General features: G+C 39.9%; 1 protein-coding gene and 1 long non-coding RNA gene across 4 annotated transcripts in view; one reads left to right on the plus strand and one right to left on the minus strand.

Annotated features, from left to right (window-relative positions):
* Positions 1 to 17,927, minus strand: part of kirrel1a (kirre like nephrin family adhesion molecule 1a) — a 52,944-nt gene that overhangs the window by 3,926 nt on the left and 31,091 nt on the right. The window contains exons 3-14 of one of the 3 annotated variants that reach the window (XM_034677243.1): positions 16,511 to 16,660; positions 16,267 to 16,424; positions 16,029 to 16,179; positions 15,357 to 15,462; positions 13,531 to 13,679; positions 13,207 to 13,334; positions 10,338 to 10,464; positions 9,978 to 10,078; positions 6,751 to 6,967; positions 3,916 to 4,023; positions 3,544 to 3,671; positions 3,149 to 3,262 (exon numbers count right to left, since the gene is read on the minus strand). In XM_034677243.1, coding sequence (XP_034533134.1) covers positions 3,149 to 3,262; positions 3,544 to 3,671; positions 3,916 to 4,023; positions 6,751 to 6,967; positions 9,978 to 10,078; positions 10,338 to 10,464; positions 13,207 to 13,334; positions 13,531 to 13,679; positions 15,357 to 15,462; positions 16,029 to 16,179; positions 16,267 to 16,424; positions 16,511 to 16,660 — 1,637 coding nt within the window. The remainder of the gene's footprint in view (positions 1 to 3,148; positions 3,263 to 3,543; positions 3,672 to 3,915; positions 4,024 to 6,750; positions 6,968 to 9,977; positions 10,079 to 10,337; positions 10,465 to 13,206; positions 13,335 to 13,530; positions 13,680 to 15,356; positions 15,463 to 16,028; positions 16,180 to 16,266; positions 16,425 to 16,510; positions 16,661 to 17,927) is intronic. The other 2 variants (XM_034677245.1, XM_034677244.1) reach the window with 2 other exon arrangements.
* Positions 12,708 to 13,805, plus strand: LOC117807837. Its single transcript, XR_004630036.1, has 3 exons — positions 12,708 to 12,800; positions 13,232 to 13,505; positions 13,573 to 13,805. It is a non-coding gene; the product is annotated as an uncharacterized LOC117807837 (long non-coding RNA).

Genomic DNA, 17,927 nt, shown 5'->3' on the forward strand with positions numbered 1-17,927 from the left:
AATCGACGGCGTAGCCTACACTGGAGGTCCGCGTAGCTCCCATATCTACGCAGAGGCCTACACATGTAGCTGACGTGCACCTCCTCCAAAATGTAACTATGCGTTGAATCGATGCAGACTGCAAGCCCTGTGATTGGTCTGCTTGGCCTCATTGTAGCTATTTCCTGCATTTACAGCACTTCCGGGATCCCCGCTCATCGTCCGTGTATTTCATCTCCTCCTCTCTATTCTTCATGTAATCATGTCTGTATGATAAACAGCAACATGTATCAGCTGTAGATTAACAGAACACGCTCTGAATCTCTGTGGAAAAGTAAACGTAGCGGGACCGGAAGCAGGCGAACGGCTATCAGAGAGACCACACTGCCCTCAAGTGTTTCAGAGGAGCATTGTTGTGCGTCACGGACACATCGACGCACAAGTATGTGTTGCTCATGTCCGCGTCAGCCTCTGCTGCGTAGGGGCGACGCAGAAGTATAAACCAACCTTGTGAGTTTTTTTTAGAAGAAGAAAAGATCATCCTTCTTTCTCTTAGTCAAACACTTCACCACGAGTCTTTGCCCTGGGAAGTGTAAACAAATGCTGTGTCTGCAGCCTGTGGTTAATCACTTCATCTGACACCCACCCTGAGGCAGGACTCCTGAGGCAGGGGCTCCAGACATCAAAAACTACAACATGGTAACAGTCACTCTTTCTGCTGATGGCCTCGTTTGCTTTTGACGCTAAAAAACATGCATCAATATTAATTCTAGTCTTTTTCATAATCGGCTAAAAGCTCCTCACAGGAGCTTTAAGCATACTTGATTCTATCTCAGTGTTTCCAGTATGAGCACACCACACATTCACAGCTTGTTTTAAAATGTTGCAGTATTTATCAGGGAATATAAGCTTCTTCTTCTTCTTCTTCTTCTTCTTCTTCTTCTTCTTCTTCTTCTTCTTCTTCTTCTTCTTCTTCTTCTTCTTCTTCTTATCATTGTGAACAACACAAATCGTAAATTCAGATTTGGTCATTTCGGAGTTAAAGCGTCTCTGTGTAACCCTCCAGAAGGATGGATCCATGCCAACATGCAGCGAAAGGACGGTCTTACTGTTCCCTGCACCCCCTGCTGAATACACTACTATCATATTTGACATGATTCTGCTGTCTCATTGTCTCTAACATACCCGACTTCTCCCCCAACCTAACTCTAACTCTGTATCACTGCTTTGGTGCTTCAGGCAGCCGGGAGAGAGGAAAAAAAGCAGACTGGTTGAGGCTGTTGTCGGGGTGATCTAACCACCTCCTGGGGTGGATTCATGTCTGCGTTTCTTCAAAGTGATCCAAGGCAGCACTCCAGCTAGAGGGCTGGTGTGTTTGCCCTCACAAAATATTCATGGGGGGGAGTTTCAGCTGAACATTTTGGCAGCTTTATGCGTGAAAATACATTCACCACCTAAGCCCAGCCCCACGGTGTCGAGACGTATAAATGATTCATGCCGGCTGAATGGGCGAAGTACGCCTAAACGTGTTTCATTTGTTTAAAATTTCTTTCCAGTTGAGCTGTTTTTTTTCTTCTCTAAAAATCTCTGTGATGAGTGAGCCAACTTTTGAAGTAATCAGAGGAGCGAGTTGCCTCGCAGAGAAGACCAAAAATTAAAGAAAATCAAGCCCTGCTCCTGTTAAATATCCAACTTTTAGATTCCAACTGAGAGCAACACTAACACTCACTCTAAAGGTCTCCACATGAGAATCAGTGCAGTAAGTAGAACACACTGACGCTGAGCTGAAGTGTTTTTGCCCAAAAAGCAGCTGATGCCAAAAATGCATCAACACACACCTAACACTAGAGGACAGATAGAGGTCTACAAATCCTCCAGGCCTGAGACAGCTGCACTGAGAGAGCACTTTGTACTGCTGCAGAGGGGGATTGTTGTACTGGACTGTAGTCATATTTGTTAGTCAGAAGTGATATGTCATACTTGCTGTCTAGCAACAGAGAAATAAACATTAGCACTGTTGGTTGTGCTCTTTAACACAGAACAAGAGAGAGCACGTACTGCATGAAACGCCCGGGTTTAATGCTTTTCAGGTCGACTTCTTTCACCAGCTGAGAGACGACAAATCAGCTCTGACAGATTCTGCTGACAGTCTCGTGAACTGTGATGTTTAGTGAGGTATTTGATGCATGATATAGAGAATGTGATTTAATAAAGCAGGGTCTTTAGAAGGAAAACATAACAGGATGTAAGCAACAGTCTCAAACATGGCTCCAGAGTCACCATGTGAGATAAGAAGCCCCTTACGTCCAAATTCCACCAGATCCGTGTCAGATTTACGTGACGTGCTTTTCCCAGCAGCGCTAGCACAAACTTTCCCTCACAACAACAACAACGATGGCGGACAACGGCAGCTTGTCTCCTCGGCTGACCACTGCTTTGCCTTGGAATCCATTAGTCTCTTGGCGGAAACACGTTTGGTTTGTGTTTTCGATCACCGCAGCCCCGCCCCCCTCCCCTGATGTAAGCGGTTCGCGGATCTAGACCAACAAAGAGTTGGAGCCGCTCTGGAACCGGTTTTCCCCTCAGGAGCGGGTTCACTCGCAGTCGAAACACGAAAAAACGGTTCTCAATTGAGTGCTGGCTCCGAAAAGGAGTCTGTGTTATCACCAGATTGTATTTCACTTAACTACAACAACAAACTGTCATGATGAGCGGAGCCAGGCCTGGAGTCAACAGGTCAGAGGTTTTCAGAGGACCAGAAAGACAACATGGATGAGGAGAGGAGGAGGAGAATCCTTGATTCAGTGATTACTGCGGGAAAACCTCGGTCACATGACTCCAGATGTCCGGAGGTCCTGCTCCGTGCTGCATTCCAAAAACACAACACGTTGGTGTTGATGGACGAGAGAGCATGGAGCCGGACCGCAGCGGATTGGAAACGGACCGGACACAGATCTGGTGGAAGTCCTGTACAAACGAGCTGTACAAGACCTAAGTCTGACTTTGGTTTCATGTTATTGTGAATATTTAGTTTGTTTATGTTTTGTTGGTAGGTTTCTCTCTATTTAAGGGCCTGTGATCACAACACTTTTGAAGCAAGCATACTTATATTTTTAAGACAATCCTGGTTTGATATGAATGAACACTTTATGTTTCTGTGTGAGCTCACCTTCAGGTCGTACTCCTGGCGGGTGTCCAGGGTGTCGCTGCGCAGGTCAGACTTGAGCTCAATGTCATCTTTAAAGGGCTGATTTGAAGGAGAGAAGGACACAGAGGGGAGAAACTAAACCATCAAACAACAAAACAAAACAAAAACAAAAGGAGGAGAGAAAGGTGCCGCAACAAAACAGAAGAGGGAAGGAGGCGACAGAGTTTGACAGGAGAAGAGAAAATGGAGTTAAAAGTGTTAAACGGAGCAGTTACAGGGGAAACATGGTTTGTTTTGATTGAAAATGTATAGTCCAGTGTGGGGAGAGGTTACTGAGTTAATCTGAGGGTTCTTCTATGACTACAGGCTGTGTAAACACTCATCTGCCCAAGCACACATATCCCGCTGCTTCTCACCGAGTACATGGCCTTGACCATCCGCGAAGCCGTGGACACGCTGCCGGAGTCCTCCTCTAAGCTGTGGGTCTCCTTGTTTATCGTCTCCACCTTGATGTCAGGCTTACCCAGAGTGACCCCACGCCGGACTGGAAGCAAAACAAGACCAGGTTGAATGCAGCTGGACACGCGTATCTAGGCTGGTGTGTTTTCACGAGCCGGAGGAGTAGGTTCAGAGGGGACCTACATCCATATGTCGGCGGGGAAGTTGTAGGTGTTTGATTTTAATGCTTTATTTAAACCTTAATCCTTTAAAATAACACAAACAGTCGTACTGTACAGACGCGCAGTCTTTATTATGTATGTGTGAAGCACATGGAGAGTATGACTCACTGCCTTTGCGCTGCCTGTAGAAGATAAGAACGAGGACGAGCAGGAAGATGAATAGGAAGATGGTGGAGCCCACTGTCCCACCAGCTATTATCCCCACTGGGACTTCCTCTGAAGTGGGTGAGAGAGAGAAAGAGAGAGGCACAGAGAGAGCTGGGTTAGGGATGCCAAATACACAGCTGCATAATCAAGAAAAATACATCTTCAAGCCTAAATTACGTAAAGTCAGCCTATCACGATTTACCGCTGTAATGTGGGTTCATCCTGTTTCCTCTGAATGAAATGATGCTGTTAGCTATACACAGATTTCCTCGTCTATTTGTGGTGTGAACTTCCTAGATGGATGATTTCTTCTTCTTTTGGACATTTCCTGACATATGAGTAAAGGATGGATGATGTACAGCAACCATGTGGGTCACCCTGTCAGGAATACTGATCTGAAAACGACTCTAAACTTATGCCTCAATATCTAGTTGCTGTTTCGATCTCAGCGATAAACCATGCACAGTCTTCTTTTTTCTTCTGTGGGGAAAGTTTAAAACTGCTCCCTTTGGTAAATGCACTTTGCTAGTCTTTTTGACCACCCAAGTTTTTCTACACTACTTGTAACATTCACACCTGGATGCTATTAAATGGGACCTGCTGACTGTGTCACCAGGAGCACTTTTTGGTTCAGCGTCTTGTCCAAGGACACTTAGGCATGTGACCGAGGGAGCTGTGATGAAACTGCCAACTGGGCCACAGCCGCCTCTTTATGTAGACTCTGAACCTCACTGGTAACTTCACACAGCTCATAATGCATTATAATTGTGATTTCTTATGAGAAATAAAATGAGATGAAATCACATCTTTGCATTGAAGGGATTAAAAATACTGCAGGAAATGACTTTGCAGAAATGTCATCCTCATGATTGTTTCCGTGCTCCTTTCAGCCTTAAAGAAACTCCATGTTCTCATAAGAAGACATAGATGTGTTTTCTAACATGCTGGTGCATTGAAAATGAAGTGTTGGACGTTCAGACCTGATTTCAACCACATTCTATCATGAAAATCCTTCTCAGTGCTCACTGGGAAGTCCATACCGTGTTGCATTCAGTGTTTACTTTACATTAGGGCTGTCAACGAATATTCTAAATTTGAATATATATTCGATTGTGAAAATTAATATTCGATTGTGGAAAAAAACACATCGGCGGCTGCTTTGCGAGTGGGCGCACTGCATGACGGGTCAGGGACAGGTCACAGGAGTCACACATGCACAGCGTGAAGCAGACAGCAGAGAGGAATCTTTCCGTCCCCGGATCCTCAGTGCGCTCTGAACGCGTCTTTTCCAACCCTGGGAATATAGTGAATAAAAAGAGATCTGGCCTCTTCACATGTGGACTGTCTTGTGCTTTTTAGCAAATAACCTGTCAGGCCTAAGACCCTGCATTGACAGTGGACTAAAAGAGCCCGACAGTCAGTGACACTGGGATAAAATGCAGTTTTACCTCTTTTTTTTCATACTAGCGCCAAGAATGTAAGTGGACCACTTTTTCATTTTTAACTTTAACTTCAATTAATGTTAATAATATTTGCTTCAATCACTGAATGAAGCCTGCCTATATTAGGGACAAGAGTCGGGACCTTTAATTGCTCGCACAAGTCTTGTTCAGCACTCACTCAGCGCATTGCGCACAGCGAGCGAGAGGTCTTCAAAGTGTTACGGTATAGGCCATTAGGTCATTTCCTTGTTTTGTAATGTGTAGGTATGTTTTAGGCATGTTATATCTTAAATAAAAATACATATACAAGTAGTTATGTCTCCTTGTATTAGTTTGTCCACCTGTTATTGACATAATGCGCAAATATAATATTCGAATGGTTCGAACCTATGGGTTTTTTAGAGCGAATATTCAAACGTCATTTTGGAGCAATTTTGACAGCTCAAATTTACATCTTCCTCTGCTGTTTGTTTCATTAACACTCTTTTGGTTTTTCTTCTTGTCGTTTCTTTTTCTTTCTCTTGTTTAGTTAACCTTCCACCAACTTTCATCAAGGTTTGGATTGGGACACATTTGTACCAAACAGACGTTGCCTCAGTGTTATAGGCTTAGACTGCAGAGAGACCTGGCACACTGTCACACTGGGATCCTATCTCACCCCCTTCCCCCCAACCCCCTAATCACTTACTTTAACTCTCCCTGTCCCATTAAAGTTACTAACCATAGAGCTTTCTGGAGTCCCTGAGCTCTCTTGTCTCGTAGGTTCCTCTGAGCTGCCGTAGACGTCCTCCTGCTGTGGACGTTCCAGACTCCAGCTGATACGGACGTGCTGGACTCCAGAGGCAACAGCTACTACTACTCGTCTCATCACTATCACCACTCCCTCTCTCTTATTCTCCTCTATCCCTCTTTCCAGACCCAACTCGGTCTCAGCAGATGGCTGTCTAACATGAGTCTGGTTCTGCTCGAGGTTTCTGTCTGTTAAAAGGAAGTTTGTCCTCTCCACTGTAACTAGCTAAATACTGCGAGGTGCAATGCTCATGGTGGATTAAGGTGGGGTCAGACTGAGTCTTATCCTGTCTTGGTGTTGGGTCTCTGTTCATAATTTGACATAGAGTGGTCTAGACCTGCTCTGTTTGTAAACGCATCTTGAGATAACGTATGTTGTGATTTGGTGCTCTACAAATAAAGATTGATTGATTGATTGATTGATTGATTGATTGATTGATTGATTGATTGATTGATTGATTGATTGATATTCGTAAAGCTGTCTTATACATGCAACTGTCAACTTCATGCTCTCTTGTCTCATCTTACAAAAGTTGAAAATAAAAACTTTAGTCATCAAACACACCGTTCTCCTCCAGCGTGATGATCATCGTCCCCGGGCCGAACGAGTTCCAGGCCGTGCAGTTGTATGTGGACATGAAGTCGGACTCCATCACGTTGTTGATGGTGAGGGTGGAGAGGACGCCGCCGCCCTCCGCTGTAGGTTTGCTCTGCTCCACCGTGTACCTCTCCAGCAGCGTCCCTTTCTCCTTCTCCCACACGTTCTCCTTCCAGGCCCACACCTGCCGCACATAGGACGCCATGTTAGATGATGTCATCCGATAAGCAGGGAGGGATCTCTTGTACTCAGGTAAGTCCCATCATTCAGAATACATCAGATATATCAGTGACTTCCACTCAGACACTTGAAATCTCATGTTTTCAGGTAGTAACTTCAACAAACAGACACACTGTATATTCAAAGCTCTGTTTACACTCTTATATAATGCTGTGCTACCATTCAGTAAATTACCACAATCATCCACAGTGAGGTCATATGCATCCAGCAATGCACTTAAACACATATAAACATAATAGTTGGCTGTGCTCAAAATGGGTACATTAAACCATGGTCATGATGGTTTCCAGGAATAACCCCTCGTGTAAGAGCGTAAGAGAAAGACGCCATATGATACCAAGCAAACCCTTATAGAAGAGTCTGCTTCTGAGGTCAGCTGACTCAGGTACCATACTTTAGTTATCAGTCCCAAATGTTTGTTCCAAAGTAGATCATGACACAATATAATATAACAAGGTCTGTTGAAGTCTTGATGCTCTCCCAAGTGTAGAATTAAAGATAACGTGTTTGTAGGGCGAGCAGCCGGTTAGCTAAACGTATTCAACTGGGTCAGATGATGTTGTAACCTCAATGAAAATAACACAAATTAACTTTCACATGGAACCCTTTTGTTTCTGAAGCCTTCAGTAAAATCCTTTCCAAAGCAAGAGTTCAAGAGTTTGGAAAACATGCCTTCCTGTTGAGTCCCTCCATTAAAATAATAAAGAAAGAGAAAGTGCTTTCATTGAAATGATGTTCAGTGTATTTAAGTTTTACTCACGTTAGGTGAAATCAAACTCTTAAATACTATCTTATATCTGTAGATGGAACAGCTGTACCCTGCTTTAGCTGACTTCCTGTCTCACTTTGGTTCATGGAGTGTTTTCAGTGTTTCCAGAGATACCATTAAATAATGAATGAGGTTTTTCTGGTGTGAATACTGTTAGAAACAAACATCATTTTGGAAGTGTTAGAACACAACTAAATAAGATACAAAGCATAGGTCTGGTAAAAAGTAACATGTAACTTTAAATTTAAAAAATCAACAATATTCAAAAATAGTGAAAGTTTCCCTCTCTTTCCAATTCACACACTATCAGCAGTGGATAAGAAGGTTGTCTTTATTTCAAACATGTAAATAGAATATGTTTTATTTATTTACATGTTCGAAATAAAGAACCAAAAAGGGTTGTTCTAATTTTTAAGACATTGTATAGATTTCATAAAAATACTAATGAAATCTTTATAAAGTTTGAATTACCCTCTAAGATGTTACGTCATTAGTTGCACACTTGGTATGTAAAAATCTGCATCACTTTCCCTGTGTATGTATAATCTGTAGTTTTGTATTTTGCTTTGTGTGTGAGTGTTTGTTGTTTAGAGTAATTTGTGTTTCTGTTACTGTTCAGAAATACTATTTCTCCTCAATAGCATATAAATAATACAAATACAAAATTTAATCAACGAAAATATTTGTATTATTATTTATATTTTTATTGGTATAATTACAATTTTTTTAAAATTATACAGGTTTTGACTCAAATTAAATTAATATTAAATACATATTTAATTTAAAATATCTCTTTTGAGTAAAACAGATTTTTGTACAGGTCCAATTTGAATCTTAAAAATTTTCAAGTTTTAATTTAATTAATTGTAATTAAATAAATATCTAATTTAAAATATGTTTATGGGTACAATTTAGATTTTTGTACAGGTTCAATTTAAATCTTATTTAAATTGTACAGGTTTTAATTCAAATTGAATTAATTGAAATAAATATCTAATTTCAAATAACTTTTTGGGTAGATTTTTGAACAGGTAAGTCTTAAAATTAGAAGATGTTTTTAATAGTTTAAATTAGATGTTTTAATTCAAATTAAATAATTTAAATACATATTTTTATGGTTAGGGTTTTTATTTTTGTGCAGATTTAATGTCATTTACAAGAGTTTAATTTTGATGTAGTAAAGGTTTAATGCTTGTTTTGTACAGGCTTCATTATCGTGCGGTGGTGTGGCAGATGTTTCTGGCAGATGTGGCATGTCAATTGTCTTGAAGTTACCTGTAACATTTAAGTACCTGCTGATCTATCTCTCTGGTTCACAGTATGTTCTGTGAAGAGCCATTATTGCTTAGATCTGATACATCCCGCAGAAAGACACGACAAGAATAGAACCCACAGATTTACACCAAGTACACACTCACATCTAAACTCACACATTGCATGACTTGCTGAGAACAGCAACAGTTTGTATGTTTCCGCAGACAGAGATGGAGGTTGGCGGGGTGACTGAGTCGGTGAGAATCTTGCACATTCTCCGGCTGCAAAGCCACTAAAAGCAACTGTATTATTCAGCAAAGAAGTACTGTACCAAAGCGAGTTAATTATGCATAAGCCCACATGTTCCCATAATCTGCCCACTTATTCCAGAGAAGGATAATCTCCTGGCTGTGGTGTTCACAGGGACAACTGTTCATCTCCGGTCCTTTATATTTTATAAATCTTTTTCTGTCTCAGCCTACGCCACTTGCATTAAGAGCGCGCACGGCGAGTCAGGACAGATCAGTCACAGAGGCCGGGGAGCTGAGGAACTACTACTACTCTCTCTGTGATACACAAGAGTGGAGAGAGAGCATCCAGGCTGAATTCTGACGCAGGAGCTAAAAGCAGACAGGCTTAGTGTTAGTGTTGGTTTGTTTATGTGATGGGACGGAGGAGAATTCTGGGAGAGTTTAAGGGTGAGTCACCGCTCAAAGAGGAGAAAGGGACGGTGCCTAAAAGCATTACCGTGCAGGAGTGGAGCCATTTAGGAACAGGAGGGTACAGTAAAATACAAATCGCTGTCAGAACACAGCTCTTTGTGACCAAAGCTTTTCCATGTTTGGCGTTTTTCTGTCTGGATAATTGATGCAGAGTTTAAAGTGGACGTTTCATTGAAGGGTTGTTTACATTTTTTCCTCTTTTTACTCACAATCTTATCTGGAGGAGGAGTACTCGCTATGTAGCATTTAACCTCGCCTCTCTCCCCTCTTGCTGCATACTGGACTGGGTCACTGGAGATGATGGGTGGACCTGTATGGAATAAGAGAACATGTGAAAGTGTGAGAATATAACAGCAAAGATCTGCTTTAAGCCTGGTGTTGCTCCCTTTCCTTACAGACTCTGACCCCACTAGGCCTTTTCAAGAAGAACTGCTTGGTGTTAAAAATAACTGGCAACCACTTTAGACATACAACATTTTTTTTCAATTACTGACAAGCTGACCTTTCAGAAAGTACAACATTTCCATCTACAGGCAGAGCTACATGAAACTGTGTGGATGTGTTCTGACCGTTAACAGTGAGTGTGACCTCGGTCTCTCCTACTCCAATCCGTGGGACGATGGCCTTACATACATACTGGCCAGCATCGGCTTGGCTCACCGACTTCAGATACAGCTGGTTGCTGTTACTCAGAACCTGTGGGGGAGTGAACAGAACAGACACAAATATAAACAAGGCGAACCACAGGCGAGGGTAAACACAATAAAAGCCCACATGTGCAGTAGAAGAAGAGGGGCCAACGTGCTGCTGCACCTCCACCTGAACCCCTTATTATTCGAATTAATCATGTCGTATATCTGCATGTCTGGCATGCTTTCTATCACTCTGACCCCTCCTGCCTAACAATGCAAACTTGCAAATCCACGTTTAACCCATCACAGAGGATTTGCAGTTTCCTAGCAACCTTGTCCATCAGAAAATTAGCTGTGGGAAAATTATGGCTAAATATGAAACCACCTAGAGAGAGAAACACCTGATAAAGATTGAGTTTATGGGTGTAGGTGTAGGCCAAGTCAGTCTGTGTAATGAGGCAGATTGATTAACGATGCTGTGACTGTTCAGTCCTGGTCCTGAATGTTTACTTCCACCCACGAGGGATGTCTTCAGTCACACACAAGTTGGGACTTACTGTATTCCAGTTGTATGAGCCATTTTACCTATGTTGTATTTGTTTTTTGTTTTTATCACTCGCACAATCACCACAAGGGGCACTTCAGGTAAACGGGCAGGTAAATATAAAAAGGGGCACAGGTGAAGCAGGGATCTTGGGAACTGGAAGAGCACATGGTTTTTACCGCTAAATCTTAGACATCACTGTTACCCTCATCTCGTATGTCACCTTCAAAGTAAGTTTTTTCCTGTTTTTTCCTTTGGATCAATAAATGTTAAGAAATAACACAACAATAACCTCGGATTGGAAATTGGACTCTTTTAGAAGAGCGTCAAAAACACTTCACTCCCAGACTGTGACTAAAATCCGGTCAGAATGGCCACTACACCAGTCATCAGCACAAGTTCGACTTTGTGACCTTATTTATTTACCAATAACAAAATGTCACAAATCTAAAACACATTTGTGATTATTCACACAGAGGAGCATTTCCATCATTCATTCTTCACAAACCAGAGTGAGTGTGAACAGGTAACAATGACTTGGAGGAGGGGAGAGCTTTGGTTTGATGAGTTGAACTAAATAAGGTTGATTGTGATCGTATGCTTTATTTGGAGGAGCTTAAAGTGGCAAAATGAGACTTGTGTGATGATTTAATCAAGGCAGAGCTCCTGTTAGGAGTTTTTAACTGGTTACAAAACTTACTGAAATTACTACTGATGCCTCAATATGACATCCAAAGCAAACCAGACCATCCAGACTGAGGTTCATTATTTCTATCAAGTTATTTTTTATATTTAACTCATGCTAACTGTTTTTTTTACATGTTCCACAGCAAAGATCTGCAGTTAGAGATACACGTGTCCATTAAAAGACAACAAGATCATGATGACGTCTGAAGGGGACACCAATCAATGCAAAATGAAAGTCCCTCACATGACCTATAACTTTATAACTTCATGGTATAAAAGCACTTTCTCTTTCAGAACAAGTGTCTTGTCTACTGAGCTCCAAGTCTTCTGGCTGATGTGTGTTTTTTTCCGTGTTTTGCTTTGATGATATCCAGAAGGCATTAATCAAACTATTTCATTCAAACAAGACGCTCCCTCAGGGTCTGGAGACAATTCACACACTTGTGTGTGCATGCGTTGGGGCAGCATGTGTTACTACAGCTAGCATCAGAATGAGAGTGAGTCCAAAGGAGAAGATGGTTTGCAGGTTGGTCGGTTATATTTGTTAAAAAAAATAAACAAATAAACTGAATCCAAAATTAAACTAAAGTAAAAAAAAATGTTAGCAAAGGAAATTAAATAAGGAAACGTTTGAAAAAGTAAAAACCAAATTGAATAAATAAAAGAGTAAAATAAAACTTGAAAATTTTAAAAAGTAAAATCAATACAATTAAATCACATTTTAAAAAGGTAATTAGATAAAACTTTAAAGTACAATTAAATGAAATTAATTTTAAAAAAGAAAATTTTAATTAAATACATGTTTAAAAAGTAAAATCAAATAGAATAGGATTAAGTAAAAAAGTAAAATACAACTTGAAATTTAAAAATGTTAAATCAATACAATTCAAATACATTTTTAAAAGTTAAATAAATCAAATTTAAAAAGTACAATTAAATTAAATTAATTAAATATATATATTGTTTTTTAAATGAAATAAAGAAGAAATGCTGTTGGCCATAGAAAAGGTTAACACCACTCTCATGTCTTTATGGCAAATGAAGTGGTAGCAACTCAACTTTGCATAGTATACTACAAAGAGAGAAGAGCTGGTCCTGACAAGTCATCTACTAACTAAAGCTACTTAACAAAAAAGTATTTCAAGTCAAACAACATCTAATTTCTTCAGGTTGGTTTGGTCTGGAACAGACATTTTAAATCTCAACCCTAAAAAATGTAATTATCTGTTAAGTAGAACTGTTGTTTTCTGGATGAGCCAGGTCAGCTGTTTCCTTTGTGCTAAGCTATCCTGCAGACAAGCTTCCTAGTCGCAGTATGTATGGATATTGGAGTCAAATGTGTTAAATAAATGTAATCTGACCTGAAGAGATACAAACAAAATGTGTGACAAATAAATTCAGAGTTTATAATTGGGAGAATGGGAAAAAAGGCATCTTTGTTTATAGAGAATACAGCGTCTATGAATGACAGGCTGCTTTTGTAAACACAGAAGAAGAAGTGTGAACAGTAAAAAAAAATAGTGTGAACACGAGATCAGAGGAGGGATGTGAAAGCGTAGGCTTTGAACCTCTTACCATGTTGGAACCCTTTTTGAACCAGGTGAGAGTGAGAGGAGGGTTTCCGGCCCATTTGCAGTTGAGAGTCACATCAGAGTCAACATCTACGGTTTTTGGCTGCGGCTCCACCAACAGAATCGGACCGACTGGAGACACAGAAACACAGAAAGAGATGTTCTTTGTTGTGCCTGAGTAATAATGCAGTAGGACTAAAGGGAAGACCCTGCTCGGAGGAAAAAGAAACACAACAGTGGAGTGTTTCATCCCTCTGACTGGAGAGTAAAGCGAGTGAAGTGGACCACAAGTGACTGAACAAGGTGAGATGAGCAGTGTGTGACTCACAGTGAACGTCCACAAGGATGCTGACGTTGGTCTTTCCCACAGCGTTGAAGACCAGACAGGAGACAGGCTCGGTGAAAAAGGAGTGGTCTGCTTTGGTGGTGAACACACTCTCCCTGGCACCCTGCAGTACCACGCCTCCCTTAGCCCACCTGGGGTGACAGCACACCGTGTTACAGCCAAAAAAAAACATGTTCACGCATCCTGGAAGAACACTTCTTACATCACTGGAAAGTAGAGCCTGGCTAATATGAGGGAAATGCAATATTAATGGAACAATACAGACTTACAAATCTAACATGATATATATATTATTATATTTTTATTCTCTCCCGCAAGGTCTTAGAGGTCCACTGGTCAGCAAACTTCTTGTGGTCCCTAAGACCAGGCTGAAAACCAGGGGTTGTGCCTTCTCAGCAGTGGCCCCCAAACTGTGGAACAAGCTGCCCCCCCATGTTAGATTGTCCCCAACATTACTGACTTTTAAATCCTGTCTTAAAACATATTTTTACTCCTTGGCTTTTAACCCAGCATGATAGCTGTGTGGTCTCTGTCTCTGTCTGTTCTTTTATTGGATTTTTATTTGCTCTTACAGTGTTTTTATTTATCTTTTTATTATTTTTTTTACTGTGTTTCTTAAACTATTTTTTTTTGAGTGTTTTAAGTTTTTTAAAATATGATTCTTTTAAAAATTCTTTTAATTTTTTTTTTATTATTATCATTATTATTTTTGTTATTTTAAACTATTTTTGGAAGTATTTAAAGTTTTATGATTATTTTCTTTTGTTTTTTTTATTATTTATTTTATTTTTTGTGGGCTTTTTTAAACTATTTTTAATTGTTTTAAGTTTTTTTAAATTATGGTCCTTTTATTTTATTTTATTTTATGACAGCGTTTCATGTTCCGTGTGTTTTTACTGATTTCACCTCTCTGTGCAGCACTTTGCTAAACTTCATTGTTTTTTTAATTGTGCTATATAAATAAAGGGGATTGGATTGGATAAATGTTTTCCAATATGCTCCCATATTTTCCTTTACATATTATAATGCAGAAATCAATGCTTGGGTTGATTCAATAATGGCAGAACTTGTCCAACAGCATTGTTTAACATAGTCTGCAGCACACTTTGCAGATCATCATGGCTCTACAGAGGACATTCTGCTCTAAAATGTCTTGATTATGTTTATTTTGACCCTTAAATAAAGGTATTTGTTTGAGAGAGCAGCTCTATGAGCGTCTTATCCATGGTATATTCACTGCAGTCTGTGCAGAAGAGGTCTATTTTCAGTTATGGCCAACATTTTACCAAATGAGCTGCTATATTGGTCCATGCTCTCAGTGGATTAATGTGCATCTTCTTTTTTAGGTCTCTGAAGGTAGATTTATGAATAAAATCCCTTTGAAGATATATACTTAAAAAAATAACTCTGATCCATTGAGCATTGGAAACATGGCCTTAAGATTTTAATATCACAGCAGCAACAGTCTCATGTTTTTATACTGTAGGATTGAAACTACGGAAGCCTTGATGGGCAGAAAGGGAAAAAAAGATGGATCTAGTATGATCTAAAATTTCATCCATGATTTGCAATCAGAAAAGTCTACCAAAAATGCTCAAACATTTTCAGAGATTTTATTTATTTATTTATTTTTTTAATTGAAAAAATACTTTTTTCTTCTGTTTTTTTGTTGTTGTTGTTGAGTGCTGCAGGTTTGTTTGTTGATGACATGTTAGGGTTTAAAACGGTATCAATAAAAATCTGGCCAGGTATCTGCTGCTTTAAGAAGCCCTGTTTAAATGACAGTCTGTTAGCTTGTAGATGCAGACCTGTAGCCCATGATAGGAGGGTTGGCCGAAGCCTGGCAGGTGAAGGTGACTCTGTCCCCCTCCAGGACAGAGCGAGGCTCAATGGACAAGGTCACTGTCGGTGAATCTGGAGGAGAGAGAAAGAGAGTCGCGTAACAGCAGCCGAGCTACATCTAAAATGAAGCTGCAATCTGGAGGACAGTTGGATGTAAAATGGCGTCCATGCATTACTCAATAATGACTAAATGTTCAGCTTCTGGCAGATGTTTAATGTTGCAGAATAGGACGATTTTAATTAGTTAGTGATGTAAAACAATGTTGTTTCATCAGACGATGTGAGCATTAATGTGATAAATATGAACATCTTTTGATGTTTTTTTGCAATTATATCACATTTACATAACACTTCTTGAGCCAGTCAGGCTTCTGTCTGACACGGGACTTCCACCAGATCCATGTCCGATCCGTCTCTGATGCGCTGCGGTCCTGCTCCGTGTTCTTTCGTCCGTCAACACTCACCAGTTGTGTTTTCGGAACGCAGCACGGAGCAGGACCGCCGGACAGCTGGAGTCATGTGACCGAGGTTTTCCCGGGGTAATCTGAATCAAGGATTCTCCTCCTCTGTGATGGATCGGAGACGGCCCAGACACGGATCTGGTGGAATTTGACTGTTAGTGTTTTTAGACTGCTTACGGTGAACGTTGAGGGTGACTGTTGTGCTTTTGCCGCTGGGAATAGCCAGGTTGGTGGCTACACAGCTGTAGTTCCTCCCAGTGTCAGTGTCGACGGGCTGGATGGGCAGGTAGCTGCGTGTGGTCACCCTCTTCCTGTCTGGAAGCACCTCCTGGTGACAGAAGAAGGCAGACTTGAGATTAACATCACAGATGAAACACTAGAACTGTAAAAACATGTCTTCCTATTTTGGACCTACGGTGATGCTGGCAGCCCCCTCAACAGGCAGACCATCTTTAAGCCACTCAATCATGGAAGGAGGTTTGGCCCCTCGAGACACACAACTCAGGTTGTAGGACTCCCCCGCATTCAGCAACACCTCTGGACCCCCATCGATCACCGGTTCATCTGGGGGTACTGGAGCAGGAGAGGACAGTGTTAGAGATGTCTCACATGCTTTCTGTACACACATGCACTGACAGACAACGTGCATCCAAACGTACTGAGGACGGTGAGTTTGGCCCTCCTCGACCTCAGGGCAGCATCAGGGGCCTGGCACTCGTACAGAGAGTCATCAGACAGATCAGCTGACAGGATCTCAAGGTTATACTGGCCCAACTCCTGAACACGCAGCACGCGGTACCTGGGCCAGGCTGGAACAGAGAGAGACACAGCAGATGATTAGCATTAGTTAGTCTGATGTGTAGACGGTAAAGAAATCAGTGATGGGCTTTAAGTATGGTGATATTTACTACACTGATTCTCCAAACCCTGTATTATTTCCACTCATTGTTTACATGGAAAGAAGAGAAGGGATGATATTGGGACATTTTGTGCTGCAGACAGCGCTGAGTACTCTTGAACAGTGACCAGAGTGTGCTCTCTGAGACAAACTACTCCATGGAACGAGTATTAATTCATTTCAGGCTCTGTTATGTGGCATGTGTTGTGATCCATTATGTGGTTTGTAGAAATTATATTTATTTTGCTGGTCTTCAGTGAACAGAAAGGCCAAATCTTGTATGTTTGTGATCGGGCCAATAACAGATGAAAGTGTTGGTCAACAGGCTTCATTCATTTTATTTTGAAGGTTCATTATTTTTTCAAATATATTTTGGGGCTTTTACACCTTTTATTCATAGAGGAGAGGACAGTGGATAGTGTAGGAAACTGGGAGAGAGTGGGGGGATGACAGGCTGGATTTGAACCTGGTGCACCCGCCACATAGGCACACAACTTAACCATTAGGCCAAGTCCAGGCCCAAATGCATCCATTATTAAAGTTTACTTAGTAACTAGTGGCTCCACCTGTAATAATAAATATAATAATAATAATCTTTATTTCTAAAGCACTTTTCTAAACAAAGTTACAAAGTGCTTCACAGAAAAAAACAAAAATAAACAAAGAAAAGAAAAAAATTAATATATATATAAATTTTAAAAATCTTAAATAAAAAAATTAGGAATATATATATTTTTAAACCTGTACTTGTAATAATAATAATAATAATAATAATAATAATTATAGTAATAATAATAATAGTAATAATAATAATAGTAATAATAATAATAATAGTAATAATAATAATAAAAATAAAGATAATAATAATAATAGTAATAATAATAGTAATAATAATAGTAATAATAATAATAGTAATAGTAATAATAATAGTAGTAATAATAATAATAATAGTAATAATAATAATAATAATAATAATAATAATAGTAATAATAATAATAATAATGATAATAATAATAATAATAATAATAATAATAATAATAATAATAATAGTAATAGTAATAATAATAATAATAATACATTTTATTTATTTATTCAAGTGCTTAAAAAGTTTATCAAAGGCACTTTACACAAAAAATAATTTATACAACAGATAAGCAAAGGAAAGGAAATCAAAAAGA

This window comes from Notolabrus celidotus, chromosome 23 (assembly GCF_009762535.1).
Source record: "Notolabrus celidotus isolate fNotCel1 chromosome 23, fNotCel1.pri, whole genome shotgun sequence".
NCBI lineage: Eukaryota > Metazoa > Chordata > Actinopteri > Labriformes > Labridae > Notolabrus > Notolabrus celidotus.